The following is an 18244-nucleotide window of genomic DNA, read 5'->3' on the forward strand; positions in this document are numbered from 1 at the left end:
CTTAATGCGTCATATCATTAAAAAAATCCCAGAAATGAACATAAACGAGGTATAAAAGTGTCTGGGTCTGAGAAGGAACGGTAGCCAGTGCAACAACAGATTAGCGATCCTATAAACTGCTTAAAGCTACAGTAGGCTACATTCTTCTGTTTTAATTTTTGCTTTAAATATATGTATTTATTCAAGGGCTGTCACTTTAACACAAAAATAAGATTAATTAATTACACAGCAAATTGATCAGTTTTAAAAATTAATGCAAGATTAATTATAGCATATTCTTATTTTTCCTTTTTTTTTTGGAGTTTATGTAAAAAAAATCTGTCACCAAAGCAGCTCCAGCCTGATGCATAATTTTAATGCAGAACACATCCACATCCGGACTTGTTCCACAGTCACTGTTGCGAGTGCAACTGTTAGCTCGCTTCACAAACCCACGCTTACAGAACTTCCGAAATGAATGAGCAAAGCCAGAACAGAAAAACTACCCTGACTTAGGTCTTATCCAATCACCAATAAATATGTGGATTCATAAATCTTCTTTTCTTCATTCATTTCATTAGTCATGCAGCACAATTTTGTAATGTCCCAGAATTGAAATTCTTTATCCGGGGACCTTAGGCGAATATGAGATTAAAATGTGATTAATTAGTTACAAAGACTGTGATTAATTAGATTAACTTTTCAATTGCCTGACAGCACTAATTTATTTCTATTATGTCATATACCTAAAAATAGTGAATTGTCCTGTCATTAGGTTTTGAAAGAAGTGGACTGCTATGAACAAAACAACCAATCTAAATTAGCTTACACATATACACATATTACATATTAGACATAACTAGCTGAAACAGTTTGCCCCGCAGTGAAGGGTATCCAGTTTTTGTCCACGCTCTTTATTCAAATTTGTAGCATTTTGAGGTTTGGTTCAAATAAAAATGCAAAACGGATCAAGCATTTTGTCATTGTTTTTGTTTTGGAGCATGTTTAGAGCATGATTTGGTGGGAGGGGCTAATTTGCTCTTTGCTCTTTCTCTTTCAGATTAGTGGACTTCACCCGGTTACCCTCCCCTACCCCTGAAAATAAGGACCTATTCTTCGTAACGAGGAGCTCAGGGATCCAGCCCTCCCCCGCACGCAGTTCAAGCTACTCTGAGACCAATGAGCCCGACCTTGGCATGTCCAACGGCAGCAAGAGTCTGTCCATGGTGGACCTCCAGGACCCCCGCAGTCTGGATGGAGGCCAAGGTGCCGGCTCCTCAGATGGCCTGGGTGAAAGCTCAGGCTCAGGGGGAGGCTGGTCAGCCAGGGTCTCACAGGGCAGCGTCCCTGGAGGTCCCACCTTGAGGAGGCCAGGCCAGACTCCTGCTGCAGTGGGCACAGAAAGCACACAAGGCAGACCCGCCCAGTTACTGGCCCCCCTTTCCTTCCAGAACCCGGTCTACCAGATGGCAGCATGCCTGCCGGTGTCACCGCGCGGTATGACTGACTCGGGTTCAGAGTGCCACAGCTCGGTCAGTTCCCATAGCAACAACGATGATGGACCAGCAGGAGGTAAACACGCCTTCTTAAATCATGGAGGTGGAGGCGGCGGGAGCAGCGGGGACGAGTACACCAGACGTTCAGTGGAGTTTAACCGCCGACAGCTGTCGCTCACAGAAACGCAGCACCAGCCCACCGTCCCCAGACAGAACAGCGCCGGCCCTCAGCGGAGGATAGACCAGCCCCCGCCTCAGAGCATAACACGGGGCCGCACACCCCCAAACCTCCTCAGCGGACCTTACCCAAGACCCTCCTCTGGGAACATGATGACATCATCACCCGACTGGCCGGGCAGCGGCGCCCGATTACGACAGCAGTCTTCCTCCTCGAAGGGTGAAAGCCCGGAAATGAAGCAGAGGGGGCAGCACAAACAGGTACAGACTCGACTGTGGAGTTTAAACTGTAACAGGATGACGTGACCAGGGTCAACAGTCTTTATAACCACATGACATCACAGTTAGAGAAAGGTTCACGCGTGTGCGCTCTGAGGACACACTCAGCAGACCCTGAACCCACTGTGACTTTAATCACAGTCATTTGCATAGAGGCAGCTCATCACTTCACCACGGCTCTACTCGTCCACTTTAATGGGCTGAGAATGAGGGTTGTGGCGCTGTAATTAGCATCTTGTTAGCAAGCGATATATGTGCACACACAAACAGGAAACATCTCACAAACACACACAGTCACAGCTACAGTATTGACGGGTCATTATGTGGATACTGAAAGCGTGTCAGTGTGTGTGGTCACAGTGGGAAGTCACACAAATATAAACTGTGATTAAAACTAAGATTTAATGGCTGCTTGAGGGAGGAAGTCAGGCATATTGAGTCAGGCTGCATTATTTAGGCTAAAACGATAAATAAGAGACGATGTTTGGTGGATGGTTATGCAAACTGGAATCCAGACAGAGTAGAGTTTAAGTAATCACCTGCTCACAATACATTATCCCTCCTTTTCTTCAGCTAACCATCAAACACAGAAAGAAGATGACAAAATAAAATTGGTTTAAAATCATTTAATGGTACAGAAAATAGTAAACGTCTCCTCCAGAGCCATGTCTGGTGAGACTTCATTAATGTGGGAGTCTAATCAGCCTCTTTGCGGGTTTTAAGGAAGACTGGGGTCACTGAATAAAATAATTTGATAGATGGGCTAATATAAAAAATTTAAATCTTTTAAATGAGAATTGTGAATTTTCTTTTCACAGAAAAATGAAACAAACTCTCATTCTCTGTTTTATTCTTACAGTAATGATAAACAAAAATGAATATTTTCTCATATTTATTTAGAGTTCTGCTTAAAACTTCTGTCATCACTATGAATTGTCTCAAAACTCTGAAAAAGTCTAAATGCTGACTTTTTCTCTCACAATTATGAGAAAACTCTGAATTCGTCCTTTTTCTTTGTTTTTTTTCTTCCTCAGGATCATGAGATTAATTTTTGGTTCTCGCTATTTTTCTCAAAATTATGAGGAAAAACTGTCATTTTTTAATATTATTCTCATGATTTTCAAGAAAAGTCTCAATTCTTATTAATTCTTATTAATTGATTTATTTATATTTTTATTTCAACATTTGAGTTTTTTCTTTTTCTAACAATTGTTGGAAACATTCTTAATATTTTCTTAGAAATTTGGAAAAAAAAATCAAAATTCTTAATATTTCTTTAAAACTCTGAGAAAGAGTTGATTCATACATTTTCTCTCACAATTATGAGAAAACTCTAAATTTTTCCTTTTTCTTTGTTTTTTTCTTCCTCAGGATCATGAGATATATTTTCAGTTCTCGCTATTTTTCCTCAAAATTATGAGGAAAAACTGTCCTTTTTTAATATTATTCTCATGATTTACAAGAAAAGTCTTAATTCTTATTAATTCTTATTAATTGATTTATTTATATTTTTATTTCAAGTTTTGAGTTTTTTCTTTTTCTTATAATTGTTCGAAAAATTCTCAATACTTTCTCATAAATTTGAAAAATAAAGAACAATTCAAATTCTTAATTTTACCACAAAACTCTCAGAAAAAAATCTTGATTCTTACTTTTTGATCATAATCTGGAGAAAACTCTGAATTCTTTTCTCTTTTTACTCTTGATTATGAGATTAGTCTCAGTTCTGACTATTTTTCTCAGAATTGTGAGGAAAAACTTTCATTTCTCAATATCATCCTCGCGATTCTGAGAAAAGTCAATTCTAATTTATTTATTTATTTATTTTTATTTATTTATTACAATTTTTTAGAAATGTTCCAAATTCTAAATATTTTCTCATAAATTTGAGAAAAATCAAAAGTCTCAGTTATATTCTTCAAAAGTATGAGAAAAAGTTTTCTGCTCTTAATTTTTCAGAAATATTCTCATTTTTAACTTTTTAAATAAAATCAAATAACTTCTTAAACTTTTTTCAAAATTCGGAGGAAAGGTCAGAATTGGTACATTTTTAATTTTTAAAATTGTCCTTATGTCCAAAACAAAAAAAAACATATTATGGCCCTCATTGTCTAATGCCAGAAAAATGTAATTTAAAAATCAAATACCTGTTTCTACTTGCTTTTTTAAATTCCACATCAAACTGAGCATTTTGATTTAAGTTAACATCTCATGAGGTGAATTGGATTCCTTAAGGAATACTTCATGTTGACTTTTCCCTTCTTAGCTGTCAGCTGTTCTTCCTCTCAGATCTTCCCAGTTGACAAACTTTAAACTGAGATGATTTTTTTTAACAGATTTTTTAGTTGTGGACTGATATATTGTTTAAATTTTTCTGCATTTATTAGTTTTTTTTTCCATTGGCAGATGTTCAAATTCAAATATCTCTGTCTTTTTCTCAAGCCCTCAATGCAAATGAGTGTGTTGGACGAGAAAATCGTCCTACGTTTTCCTCTCATGTGTTCAAACAGTAGCAGAGCTCTCCGCTCCTCTTTCCGTCTGAAACCTGAAGACAGGAACTCGACTGCTGCAGTCTCCCTCCAGGCTGATTTTGATTCCACTTATTAAAGTTTACAGTATTTACATTTCTACACACTCACACACCCACACACTCACGTTTGAGTTGCTGCTTTGAAGTGTGTGCTCAGGTGTGTGTGTGTGAGTTTTAAAGACAGTAGCGCGTATCCATTCCACCTGCTGCTTCAGTCCAGATGAGTTGGTGCATTTCAAGCTTATTTCTGTTGTTTCTGTGCTGTTATTGCAACCTGCCTCCCCCCCTCCCCTCTCCTCCCCCTCTCCCTCCTCCCCTCCCTGTCACTTGCACTCAGCTCATGTGTGTGCATTTGTGTTTGTGTCTGTTTGTGTGTGTGTTTCTGTGTGTGTGTGTGTTGGTTTCACTAGGCCCCCTCCCCAGTGAACCCCAGTGCGCTGGACCGCACAGCCGCCTGGCTTTTGAATATGAATGTGCAGTTTTTAGACCATGAGGGGATGGAGCCCGAGTCTCAGAGAAACAGAGAGGATCTGACTCAGGTGGAGAAGGTAACCTGCCTCCTCATCCGACCTTTGACCTTTTACCAACCCCGCCCGCCCCCCTCCTCCCCTCCACTTCCACAAACCACCCCAATCTTCAGCCCTGATACTCCCACTTAACTCTCCGCCCTCTTCTTACCTCTCATTGGTCCCCACATTCACCTCCCTCCTTAAACACCTCCTCTGTTAACTCCTCTTTCCTTTCCGCCTGAGGTTACTCACACATTCCAGGATTGCCTCTTTAAGCCTTAATACGCACATTTCCAGCGTTAAATTGAGGTAAATAGGATACATCTTTGCCCTCATAATACTCCAATCTCCTATTTTCCTGAAATTAGCTCCTCATTGAGCCGGGTTTTATGGATGGATTTGTTTTTGCTTTGCTTCCAGCAGTGTACTCAATTACAGCGATAAACCGCAAGAAAGTCATCTCATGAACGACACGACGTGTTTACTGCAGATGCAAATATCAGAATAAAGTCTGATTATTGGCGTCTTTTTGGTCTATAAATGATGATTAGTAACAATCATTTTTTTCACCACCAATTCGTTTAAGCTTTATTGTTTGTTACACCAACAATGCAAAATAAAAAACAGTTTTTATTTTATGGTCTACTGCAAAAACTGACATCTCAGCAGGTGTTAATGTCCTATTATTTAAAAAAAGTTGCCCTTTAAGACTCAATATGACTAGAAAAATGTCTTTTTTTCAAAATGTAAATAGACAATAATGACTCCTGGATTGCTTGTTCAGAGTTTAAAAAAATCACAAACAGGGATAAAAGATTAAACTTGTTTAATTTCTAGAATTAAGAAATTTTTATTCAAAGAAAACTTGTTTTGAACATTTTTTTCCCATTTGCAGATCTGTTTTAAGCAGTTCAAGCCTCATTTTCATCTTTTAAAACGGTCAAAACTCCAGAAACAGTTGGAGTAAAGAGAACAGCTCGTGGCTGTCATCGAGCTAGCAACAGAAGTTGCGTCAGTATCTTGAAATAAGCCATTTTTTTCTGCACCTGTCTGGTGAATGTGGCTCATATTGAGTCAAATGCGACTTTTTGGTCTTTTTACCCAAAATAAGACTTAATCATTTGCTTAGATTTTAGTTTTTTTGCCGTGAAGTTATATTTTCTTATGATATTAAAGGCACAGTCTGAGTGTTTTTGCTTCCATAAATAACTTAAAAACCTACGATTGAGAATGACTGTTTGCAGATTTATTTTCTTTTAATTCTTCAGACTTTACATAATTTCTATTTAAAAAAAAAGAAAACTTAAAAAATGCATTTTTAGTCATGAAAATTTATTTTTGGGGGGATTTTATTTCTTTTTTTAATTTTACTTTTTTGTTTTGTTTTGTTTTGTTTTTTTGTTTTTTATTTTTATTATTTTTTATGTATTTGTTTCTGCTAGCTGAGCTGTTGCCTTGTGTAAAGGTCTGTTTTTTACAATAGGATTCCTTGAGTCTTCCACTCAACAAAAAAAAAAAAATAAATAAAAAATAAAAAAATAAAAAAAACTGATAGTTTTAAGTAAAAATGCAAGAATTGCAGCTGTTCAAAATAAATAAATAAATAATGTAAAACAAAGAAAAAGAAATTTAACATTAATATTTGCTTCTTGTAGCTTTTGCTAAATTTTTCTATTTTTTTCTTTCTTTTTTTCATGTTGACATCTAAACCTCTAGCTTCAGGTCCCTAAAATGGTTAATCTGGTCAAATACTAGGTTAACCCTTTAATTTTCTCTCCATTTAACCCATTCATTTTTTTTTAATTCAAAGGATACAAAGTCCTTTTTTTACTCTTTAATGTTCCATCCAAGAAAAATAAATAAATAAATAAATAAAAATAAATAAAAAATATCCTTGGTATTTTTATGTTATTGAAGGTCTAGAATCAAAAATCACAAAATTCAAAAAATTAATTTAAACTGTGAAGACGACCCAATCAGGTTTTTACTTAGTTCAGCCAATTTTTTAATGAGATATAGCAATTCAAAAAATGCTCTACCAAATGGATGAGCAGCAAGTTCAAGGGTTGAAAACAAAAAATCAAACAAATAAACCAAAATATTGGTATGTATGTCCCTCTCTGTTGGAAAGCAGCTTTTTTTTTTAACATTCAGTGTCTGGTCTGCAAAATATATTAGTATATAGAGGTAAAATAGAGGTTACTCATTAAAATTAAATTCACTATTGTTCATGGCCTGTAGATGAAGGATAATGTAAAGTGAAGAGGTTGTTATGCAAGTTAAATTTAACAGACACACTAACAGAAATTTGATGCTTGTATTTTCCTCCGTTCCTCTGATGGCAGATCCAAGCATTGAAAAACATGTCGTATGCAATGTGTCTTTGCATCAAAAGCTAAGATGTTGTAGATTTAACCTTCCCGTCCCTCCACTACAACTTTCCCTCCTCTCTTTCCAACTCCAGAATGAGTTTGAAGCAGGCATGTGAGAGTGTGTGTGTGTGTGTATGCACATGCAGTACATCCACACAGACATGTTACAGCGTGTGTGCACTTGCTTCAGTGTGAGACGCAGAGGGACGCTTAGCGCTGCCTCCTCTGCTTCTCGTCTTAACAACCTTTACAACCGTTCACCCTCTGCTTCGCTCGCATGCTTTGATTGGCTGCCACTTTCTCTCCCCGGCGTTTCTTTTTTCCTTCCCCTTTTTTTTTCTTTCCATCCATAATGAACACAAACCTGTCATCCTAACATAGCTCACACTTTATGGAAGCCAGCAGCCTGGGCGAGCAGGGGGAGCAACCAAAGAAGGCAATAACTTCAGTCTTCACAAAGAAACCACAGGCACCTTAAAATAGCCGAGCAGCAACAAGAGAGGGATGGAAAACAGAATGAAAACACAGACTGCAGCTAATGGTCCACAGTGCTCTAACAGCACAGGCCCTCTGCTTGGCCTTATGTATATGTTTAGTGATGTATAACAAACAAGCGCGTGCATCTGCTCTGTTCGAGGGAGCAGACATCAGGGCATGAAATAGAAATTACGGTAAATCAGATAATTCACTCATAGTGGGACGCTATTTGCATTTTTATATGAAAAACAAACGACATCTGAAATTTAATTTTCCAGTTCAGTACCATGGGATGTATAAACTCAGCTGTTTGATTACATATGTTAAAGGCAGAGTTTGCATTTTGTGGTCTGCATTTTGATCCCTGTGCTAAAGAGTGCATGAAGAACAGAAAGAATATTCTGTGCCTGATTTATTTCTCCTTTTTTTATACATAACTGCAAGATAAAAAAAAAAATCTTTAATTGTGAGAATATATAAAGATTCTAATGAACAAAGAGACAACACTGCAGTTAAAATACTTAATTCATCCATCATTGTCCAGTCAGCCAGCCTCCACCTCCACAGGGTCCAGGACTGAGCTTCTTCAGCAGTCTGTTCAGTCTGTCTCCTGGATCCTGTCTGCTCACAGCAGGTGAAGCTCTTCCAATGTGGTGTGGGTGTCTGGTGTTAGCTCCGTTAGCCATGTCTGTGAATAGCATGATGCTACTCTGCCTTCTGGTGTTCCCTCTGTTGCTGGGTTAGCACAGCTAGCTCGTCCATCTCATTGGAGATAGATCTTACGTTCCCAATAACAGAAGGACAGGTCCATGTCGTCACTTCTTAGCTCACACCTGAGAACCAGCACGTCCCCTTCACCTCCTTCTCCTCACCTTGTGGGGAACATCAGGCCTTGCACCAGTTAGCATTGGCATGCTAAAGGCTGGTAACAGCTGATTTCCCATGTAAACAATGCAGCCATGGTTACATGTAGGATCTCCAGACAAACACAGGAGCAAAAATAGTAAAAATATCACTGAAGACAAAACCAGTTTAAGCCCAAATTCTGCCATTCTTTGTTATATTGACAGATTTCAAAATGCGTAAAAATATTAGCACATGCAGAAGGTGCTGAAAACTGCAGGTCTTTAAGATTCTGAAGCTGGCTGAAGAAAAACTGAAAACCACATTCTCACCAACAAGATAATTTTTTTCAACAACCTATGAAAAATGTTTACAACCACAATTACACCTCTTTACCTGATTAAAAATTCAGAGTGTTTCCACTTGGGGTTGAAACCCTCAGTCGAAAAAAAACCATTTTTTTTTTTTCTCACAGGGAACATTTTTTAAATCCCCCATTTTTAAAATGTTATATATTATATTATATTATATTATATTATATTATATTATATTATATTATATTATAATAAGATAAGATTTTTGAAAAGTTTTGAAATTTCTTGTTTTGCAAATTTACTTAATTTTATTTCTCCTATTTTTTTTTCAAAATTTCACTGTTTGTGATTTTTGTTAAATTTTGCAACTTTTTTTGTAATTTTTGAAACATCTTAATTTCTTCTATTTTTCTAACAAATGTATTAAAAATAAGAAACTTAGACATCACATGTACAATTTTATAAATTTAAATAACTTCTCTTTTAGATAATTTATTGTAGATTTTACTATGTATAGACTTTTTAACACTTTTTTTCTCTTTATTGTGAAGATAAAGTAGGTTTTATGGCTCCTCAATGACTGTAATCCAGGTGAGCTGAGGCAAAATAACTATGAAAGTAAAGATTACAGACCCCTGACCCAGCGGTTTTATTTCCCACCCTTTGAGGTTGGCTCCACAGCCTGGCTTCGAATCAAACCTGCAACCCTTTTCCAGCGCTCTCACTCTGTTTCTGATTTAATCCACTGTCCTGTCATCTCTTAAAAAAGGCAGAAAAAGCCTAAAAAATAACTTAAAATCAGGGAAAGAGAACCCCAACACAAAGCACTCCCCAGCTGTTGGTGCCTGGATTGCAGGACAGGATAATTTACCTGTTAATACATTTGTTTGTTGAAGACAGAGTGTAAAGATGAGGCTGTTTCGGCCTCAGGCTTCTCTGGCAGGCTGCTCCATATCACAGGTGCTCTCATAGTGGAGGAACAATCCCCCTTTGTCCTGAGCTTGGACTGTGGAAGAGGTCTTACCAGAGGATCAAAGCGGCTCATAAAAAGTTAAAGGGCTGTAAAAGTTAGCCAGGGGCCAGATCTTTTTGTGCTAATCAGCAATCAGTTATGTTACAATCAGTTCTGGAGTTAAAACGGGAGTGATGTGATCTCTACGAGACGGAGGAGAGATTTCTGGCTCAGACAGGGATAAAGAGAGGATGTCTGTTTTGTGTACAGTTGACCAACAGTTGCAGCTAAAAGAGATTAAAATACTCACAGCTCCTTAGTGTCAGTGACCAAAATATGAGTGAGGTAAGGCAGGGTGTTATGTTACAGCTAACTTTTATTACGCCGCAGTATTTTTAGGATCAGAAATAGCTGCTGGGACCTTAGGCAGAAATTTATTCTTAGGTTTCGATGCAGCAGCGATTTCAAGATGAGAATCCTGAAACTGTGAACTTTTGTCAAAGGTTTATCTGTTTCTGGCCCAGTGACGCAGGGAAAGACACGAGGGCCACAGAGTCGATGTTTAGCCAGACTGACTCACAGGACAAAAGCAGCTACAGATACAGTAGATGTCATTCCTTCTCTGGGGATGTAGTGACAAGAGCTGAGGGATATTAGAGACAAAGAGCCCAGCCCAGCCGGGGTAGAGGAGCCGATAAGAGTAATCTATTTGAGGTCACTGTTCCTCCTGGGAAGAGAGGGGGCTGATGGGAAAAATGTCCCAGTGAGTGGGGCAGTGGGAGAGAGGAGAGTGACGTGGGATGATGAGTGGAAAGTGACAAAGGAAGATAAATGAGCCCGGCAGCCTGCCCGCTGTGTGTAAATGAAAGTGATCATTCAGTGAGATGTGATTGTTTGTCTTTCACAGCGAACAATGTTATTGCTGAATATCGAGCTGGATGGTGTCCTGATATGAAAACTGCTTCATTCTGTCGTCTCATTGAGAAATAAGACGAAGGATTAGATGAAGAAACATCAGTGAGGATGAGGCTTTGGAAGATCAGTCAAAACAAAAGTTATATCAGGAAATAAATCTGCCAAGAGAGAGAGCTGTGGCAGGAATAACTGTCCTTTAACAGGCAGAGACCTGGGACTGACCCAGAGGCAGAGCTGGAGACGGATAGAGACAATCAAATAGAGCAACAATGACAAAGCATCAACATAACACAGGCCTGTGGCTACGCTAACAGCAGAAATGTTTATGTGAGCACTAAAAATTAAAAGTGATGAAATAACGTGTTACTGAGAACAACAGCTGAACCCAATGATGTCAAAATGTTAGCATTTGTGGCTAAAATGGTTTTGTTATGTCAAAATATGGAAAAGAATAGAGGCAATTCAGGAGTCACAGCAGCAATACAAAAATAAAAATAAAAAAGTTATAAAGTTAGCTCTATTAGCCATGTCTGTTAGTAGCATGATGTTATTTCTTCTGTATTTTTTTATTTTGCTGTTGTTATTGATTGATTTTAAAGAGGGAACAGCGCATATTAATGAACATTTTTACGAATGTTAATATGCCCAATTATAGCCTTGGGCTAATTTCCATCTGCAGACCCCCTGACAGGTTGATGGTAACATACAAATACAGTAGGACAAACCTACTGCTGGGTTAGCATGGCTAGCTGGCCCATCTTATTGAAGATAGATTCACCATAACCATGGATGGATGGATAGACAGGCTGACGTCCTTATCCTAGTCCCCTTCTTCTCAGCTTGATGGTAAACATCCGGCCTAGCACCAGTTAGCATCGACAAGACTACTTCACATGTAAATAATGGTTACCATGGTTACACGCAGGATCTCTGGACGAACACAGGAACAAAAAAAAAAAAAAAAAAACACCACTGCCAACGCAACCAGTTTGGTGTCAAAGTATCATCTTTGAACCCAAGTCTAAAAACACATTTTAATTCCTCGGCTTTTAACCCAGCTCAAAACTTTGCTCATGTTTTAGTGTTTTATAGTTTGTTTTCATTGTTTTTAGGAACAATGTAACAGTTATTTCACTACCTGCACCTTTGTTTTATTGTTTTTTTAATTTTCCTTATTTATTCCTGCACTACCTTCAATGTACAGCACTTTGTTTCAGCTGTGGTTGTTTTAAAGTGCTTTATAAATAAAGTTGAGTTGAGTTGAGTCAATGACCAACTAATAAGCAATAAAAAGTAATGAATGGCTCCAAAGATGACGAAAAAGAGAAAAAAAATACAAAAAAGGACAAGACAGAAGGAGCTGCAGCCACTTAGGCAGCGCCTAGATTTATTTGTTATCATACAATTTGAGCAGATCCAAAGCAGCAGGTTAGCCTCATAACAAAACACAATAAAACCTCCAAGATAAAGGAGTTAAAAAAGTCCCATGGCATGATGCTGGAGTGGCTTTGCGGTTTAGGTTGCGCCCCATGAGGCTTGTTGGGACGTGAATGTGAGCAGATGGAGACAGGAGCTTGATGTGGCACGTCCCCTGTTGGTATGAATCTGTCGTAGCTCTTAGAAAATCTGAAATAACAGTGTCGTAAGAAAGTAACTCAGTCCAGACGATAATATCTCATTACTGTCGATGTCTCTGTGTGGACAAACCACAGCACCCGTCATTGTTGGAAAAAATAAGTCTTTTTCTATCCAGAAAAGAATCCTCCCCCTCCTTCCTCTTCACCTGAAGAAAACCCTTCCTAAAGCCTCTCTGAGGTCCAGCGAGAGGTCAGGGAGAGATTTTCAGGGCTTATCTCACCAGCTCGACTCCCACTTCACGAGCTGCCTGCCTCCCTCCTCACCTCCACTCGTCCTCATTCATCCTAAACGTCCTTTCTTATTTCCTCGTCTTCTTCTCTCTGACAGTTTAACCTCTCAGGGGTCAGTGGTTTCAAACCCAAACATCTGAGTTTGACACTCCTCTTGTGTTGCTAAAAGCCTCTCAGGATATTTGAATGAAGTGAAAAAAATACAACCTGATTAAAAATCACAAAGATATGAGAGGGACATTTTTTCAGGTCAGCTATTCAGGTCTAATAAAGAAGATTGCTCCTAAATGAGCCGTATGATTTCAGGACAGAGAATTTTCTCGGCAGATTCTCAGTCGCAGGAACAGAATATCATTTCAAGCCCTATAGGGAGGTCTAGTTTCTGTTCTCGTCATTTATGGTTATGAAGAAATGAAGGGTGCTGATCAGAGTCATAACAGTGATGATGATGATGATGATGATGACAGCAATGATGAGAATCTTGTCGTCTCCTCCTTTTGCTCAGTACCAGCAGGAGATAGCCGTGCTTCAGGAGAAGCTGCGAGCGTCAGTGCAGAAGCTTGAGGAGTACGAGGCGCGTCTGAAGGGTCAGGACGAACAGGCCCAGAAGGTTCTGATGGAGTACCAGGCCCGGCTGGAGGAGTCGGAGGAGCGTCTGCGCAGACAGCAGGACGACAAGGATCTCCAGATGAAGGGCATCATCAGCAGGTAGGGTGGGAACAAAGGAGAAGTTGCAAATGCTGCAGTTCCAAAAGAGTCCACTAGAGGCTGGCTCCAAAAATGAGTCAATCCGTATCAGGCTCCATATTAAAGCTACTGTGAGGAATTTTTGACTGATTCTGAAACAGACTTAAGCTAATCGTGATACCTCTTTATGACCAACAAACAACCAAAATAATAAAATAAGACTTACATTATTTTTTTGGTTATTTGTTTTTGTTTTTCTTTAATGAATGTACCTGACATGAGGGGGTAGGTGTTTGGTTAGGTGCAATTTCCAACAAAGTGAGGAAAACAGTTCAAAGTATCACATAGTTTGATCAAAGTCTTTTTTATTTCATTTTGTGTGTTATTACAGAGACATACAACATAAACAACAACAAACAAATAAGACAGTCGGGGGCCCCCCAAAAAAACAAAAAAAACGTGCCCCTGTCCTAATCCACCCTCCCACAATACAGGGTCATCAATATTTGGCCAGGCAATAAAAAAAATAAAGTAAAATAAAAATAAAGAAAGACATAAAATAATAACAACAATAATAATAATAATAATAATAATAATAATGATAATAATAATAATAATAATAATAATAATAATAATAATAATAATTAAACAAAATAAAAGTTAATAAAGAAATAAATATATTTTCATGTATATGTTGACACACAAAGTATCACTTCTGTCTGCTAAAGAAAGCAGGATGAGATTTCTTTCTAATTACAGCTTCCACAAGAAAAACAGAAGATATATCACTGTCCACAAGGGGGCGCCAAAATCAATGCAAATAGAAAGTCCCTTTAGGAGCTCTAAATTGCCTAATTTAATAACAGATTTGTGAAAACCTGTTCTTTCTGATCATTATACAGTGGTTAAGGGTCTTATTGACTAAATGAAACTTTATAGAAATATAATATTTATTGTTATTATCGAAAGGTAGCTTTAATGACACATAGATGCCACTACCTGTTTGACAGGTGTCGCTTTACCATACTTTTTTTGGTCATGCTTGTTGTTTTTGCTGCGGTTCAAAGATATTTTAAAGCTCCTGTTAGAATCATTATTTTTGTTGTCTTTGGCGCCCCCTGTGGACAAAGTGAAATTTGCTGATTTTGATCCATACAAGAGAAAATAGTTTGTTTTTTCTCATTGTTTTTTTTAAACTGAGTCGTCATGTTAGTGACATACAAACACAAAAACGTAGTGTATGGTCGAGTTTGATGAATTTGTGCCATGTTTCTGTTTCACTCTATGTTTGAATATAAGTATGCACAATGTCTGGTTGCTAGCAGGTCTTAATGGGTTTCACTGTTGGATGAGATTTATTTTTCATAAATCTGTAAGTATGTAAAATGAGATTTGATCAACATAAATTTGATTCTCATGTGTTCTTTAGAAATTTGCGGAAAACAATGTGTTAGCTCGAGCTAATATCTGTTTAAATGCTCAGTCAGTTGAATCAGCCAACGAATATCTTTGCTATGATCTGACAACTACCCCCCCATCAGTAGTTTTTCTTAGATATAACTACAGAGACATATTAACTGTTTCTGTTTATGGTCCTGTTTTCTTTTATAAGCAATGAAGAGACATTAGTTTTAGTTTTGGTTTGTTTTGCAACTAGCTAAAAAAGCCTTACAGGAGCTTTAATGCAGTTTTTAGATCTATGACCAGTGTTTGGAAAACAGGTGTTAGAACTAACCCTGTTACTTTTTCCAGTAACGGGTAATCTAATGAATTGCTGTTCCAAACATTTTGATGTTGTTACTGTGGGGAAAAGTGTCGGATACACAAGTAATGATGAGAACAATCATGTTGACACATCTTTAACAAAGTCAACGTTCCAGCTACAAATATCACACAGCTACCTGTGTGCGTCTGTGTAACCTCAGTCAGAGAGGATCTCATGCAGCAACTTTGGATTAAACCAACTCCAGGGAGAGGGGTGGATGCTTTTTGAGGTTTGAATGTACGGCACAAGTAGCCGACTTGTTTTGACTTGAAGAAATATTAGAGATGACAGGACCAGACTTAAAAATAAGGGGTTGATCCGGAGAAATTACAAGTCAGGGGTGGAGCAAGACACAGGGTTCAAAAGTGGGAGAAACGCAAGACTTACTTTCCCTGGTGACTAATTACATTTGTGAAGGAGTAATTCAGTTACTAATTCAATTACGTTTCTGAACATTATTTTTCTTTGTTTGCAGGTTAATGTCGGTGGAAGAGGAGCTGAAGAAGGACCACTCAGACATGCAAGCGGTGGTCGACTCCAAACAAAAGATCATCGACGCACAGGTCAGATTCATCTCCTCCAGCACAGTGACTGACATGTTGTTTCTCAGATAAATCCTGTGTGTGTGTGTTTCCATTTGTATGTGCTGCCACATGTGTCCTCTGCTCGAGGAAACGAAGGGTCACGGAAACACACCGACATGTTTAATTCATGGCTGTCTCGGCGCTGGCATTGACAAGCTTGAATGGCTGAGCAGAAACTTCTCCACACACTCCCACTCACTGTCTCTCTTATAAAACATACATCTGCACATTTCTGGTCTGGTTTTCAGTCAACACAGAGCTCTTTTATTAAACATGTGCTTCTTATTCATATAGGAGTGTGGTTGAAATCTCTCTCAGACAAAGACGAGTGTTGCTTCAGAGCAGGGTGAATTGAATTCTGAAAGCCGATGGTTTGAAAGTTATGAATTAAGCAGAGGAGGGTTGTGTAGGCATAACAGCGCCTATGAAGGATTAAACACTTTAGGAGTGACACCTTTTTAAACATAAACTGCTGCATCTTTTGGGATGTGATTTAAATAAAGGAAGAGGGGAGAGAAACGCAACATTTACCCAGACGCAGACATTCATATGAGATTAATAGCTGTCACACTTAAACTAATAAGAATTTGCATCTGCAAACAGACGCACCGCAGTAAAGCAATAAGCTGTCTCCCACGGTAAACAGGCGAAGACAATGCAAATAAAAAGCTTATTTTAAAAACAGGGAGCAAAGCTTTGCTGCAGTGGCTCAGCCTGTTTTACAAACAGTGAGCCTCACGCAAGACCTGCAAACACAAAGGGACTCAGAGTTTAAACCAGGGCTTTTCAGGGCGAGAAGGTGACAGCTGGACCTCTGGCCTGGATGCATGATGAACAGACTACTCGCCAGCATAAACATATTTTTTTTTAACTTCTATTTTACTTTTATTTTATTTTTTTTTATTTATTTTATCATATTTTTGTGTATAAGTATATATTTTACTTTATTTACACAAGTTAATTTTCAGTAGGTTTTTAATTATTATTGCTATTATTATTTTAATTAATATTATTTATCATTATGGCAGATTATTTGCTTGTTTTTTCCATTTTATTTTCTTAGCCTTTCAATCATCTATTTTATTTAATTAAATTTTTTATATAATTACATAAGTTTTATTTATTTATTGATTTTTATCATATTTTTCAAGTATATATTTTACTTTATTTACATAAGTTAATTTTCAGTAGTATTTTATTATTATTATTTTTGCTATTATTATTTTAATTAATATTATTTATCATTAATGGCAAATTATTTGCTTGTTTTTTCCATTTTATTTTCTTAGCCTTTCACTCATCTATTTTATTTAAATAATGAATTAATTAATTTATATATTGATTGATTGATTTTTATCATATTTTGAAAGTATATATTTTATTTTATTTACATAAGATCATTTTCAGTAGGATTTTATTATTATTAGTGCTATTATTATTTTAATTAATATTATTTATCATTTATGGCAAATTATTTGCTTGTTTTTTCCATTTTATTTTATTAGCCCCTCACTCATTTATTTTATTCTTTTTATTTATTTATATATTTATATAAGTTTTATTTATTGATTGATTGATTTTTAAATGTCTTTTTATTTTCTCTTTATATACATATGTATGCCTTTAAATCCAAAGCCAAAATTCAAATAAAAAGACTGTGGAAAAAAAAATGAAAAAAAAAAAATGAAGAGATCATGTCACAGGGTTTTCCATGTTTTCTTAAGAAACTAAGCTTCTGTTGGCGTTTCTTGAACATCTCATTAATTACTGCTGCAGCATCTGACTTGAAGTTCCTGCATGTATTGGACTACATCCATCCACTGTGATGCTGACTATAGACAAAAAAAAAGAAAGAAAATCACCTGAAAAGTTGCGGTACAGTGAGAGCAAAACTCTGTCTGGAGTTAGCTGCAATATGATAAAGCTGAAAATCTCAATATATCTGGCTTAGTCATTGAAGTTAGCTGAGTTGATTATAATCCCTCTACCTGAAATAACCCAGATGATGCAGAGAATATTCAGAAAAGAAAACTCTGCAAATATCATCTGTTCACCTTATTTTACTAGAAGTTCTCCAACGTTTTCACCCTGTAGGTTTTTTACTGGTCACATTCATGCAAATCTCCAGATTTCTCGCAAACAGGTGCAAAGGAGCAAATGTCTGCAGGCAAGAGCAGGTCTTATAAATTATATAATAGATAGAACGTAAGAAGTTTACTGCTCAGAATTTTTCTCCTGTTTTTCTCCTGGAATAAACTTTTATATAAATAACTGACAAGATTTGATATTTGGGAGAATGTTTGCTACTTTCACATCTTTCCTTTGGTTTATCCTTCCTGGTCTCAGGGAAACAAGTCAGAGATAAATCCTTTAATCATCTCTTAGATCAAAGGGCTGTGTTGAGACTTGAGAGTCTGTCAATAAAATGAAGAGTGAGGTTACGTTAGCTCTGATTGGAAGATGACTGGCAAGACGTAGCTAACCAGGATTCACTAAC

At 37.3% G+C, this 18244-nt stretch overlaps 1 protein-coding gene across 10 annotated transcripts in view; it reads left to right on the top strand.

Moving 5' to 3' along the window:
• Window positions 1-18244, top strand: part of LOC141805173 (disabled homolog 2-interacting protein-like) — a 272306-nt gene that overhangs the window by 247461 nt on the left and 6601 nt on the right. For 9 of the 10 annotated variants that reach the window (XM_074689980.1, XM_074689982.1, XM_074689981.1 and 6 more), the window contains 4 exons: window positions 1040-1913; window positions 4872-5009; window positions 13217-13419; window positions 15639-15726. In XM_074689980.1, coding sequence (XP_074546081.1) covers window positions 1040-1913; window positions 4872-5009; window positions 13217-13419; window positions 15639-15726 — 1303 coding nt within the window. The remainder of the gene's footprint in view (window positions 1-1039; window positions 1914-4871; window positions 5010-13216; window positions 13420-15638; window positions 15727-18244) is intronic. The other variant, XM_074689984.1, reaches the window with a different exon arrangement.

The sequence above is a fragment of the Halichoeres trimaculatus genome, unplaced genomic scaffold (assembly GCF_033239565.1).
Source record: "Halichoeres trimaculatus isolate MK-OKI-2021-1 unplaced genomic scaffold, fHalTri1.1 fHalTri1_scaffold_16, whole genome shotgun sequence".
NCBI lineage: Eukaryota > Metazoa > Chordata > Actinopteri > Labriformes > Labridae > Halichoeres > Halichoeres trimaculatus.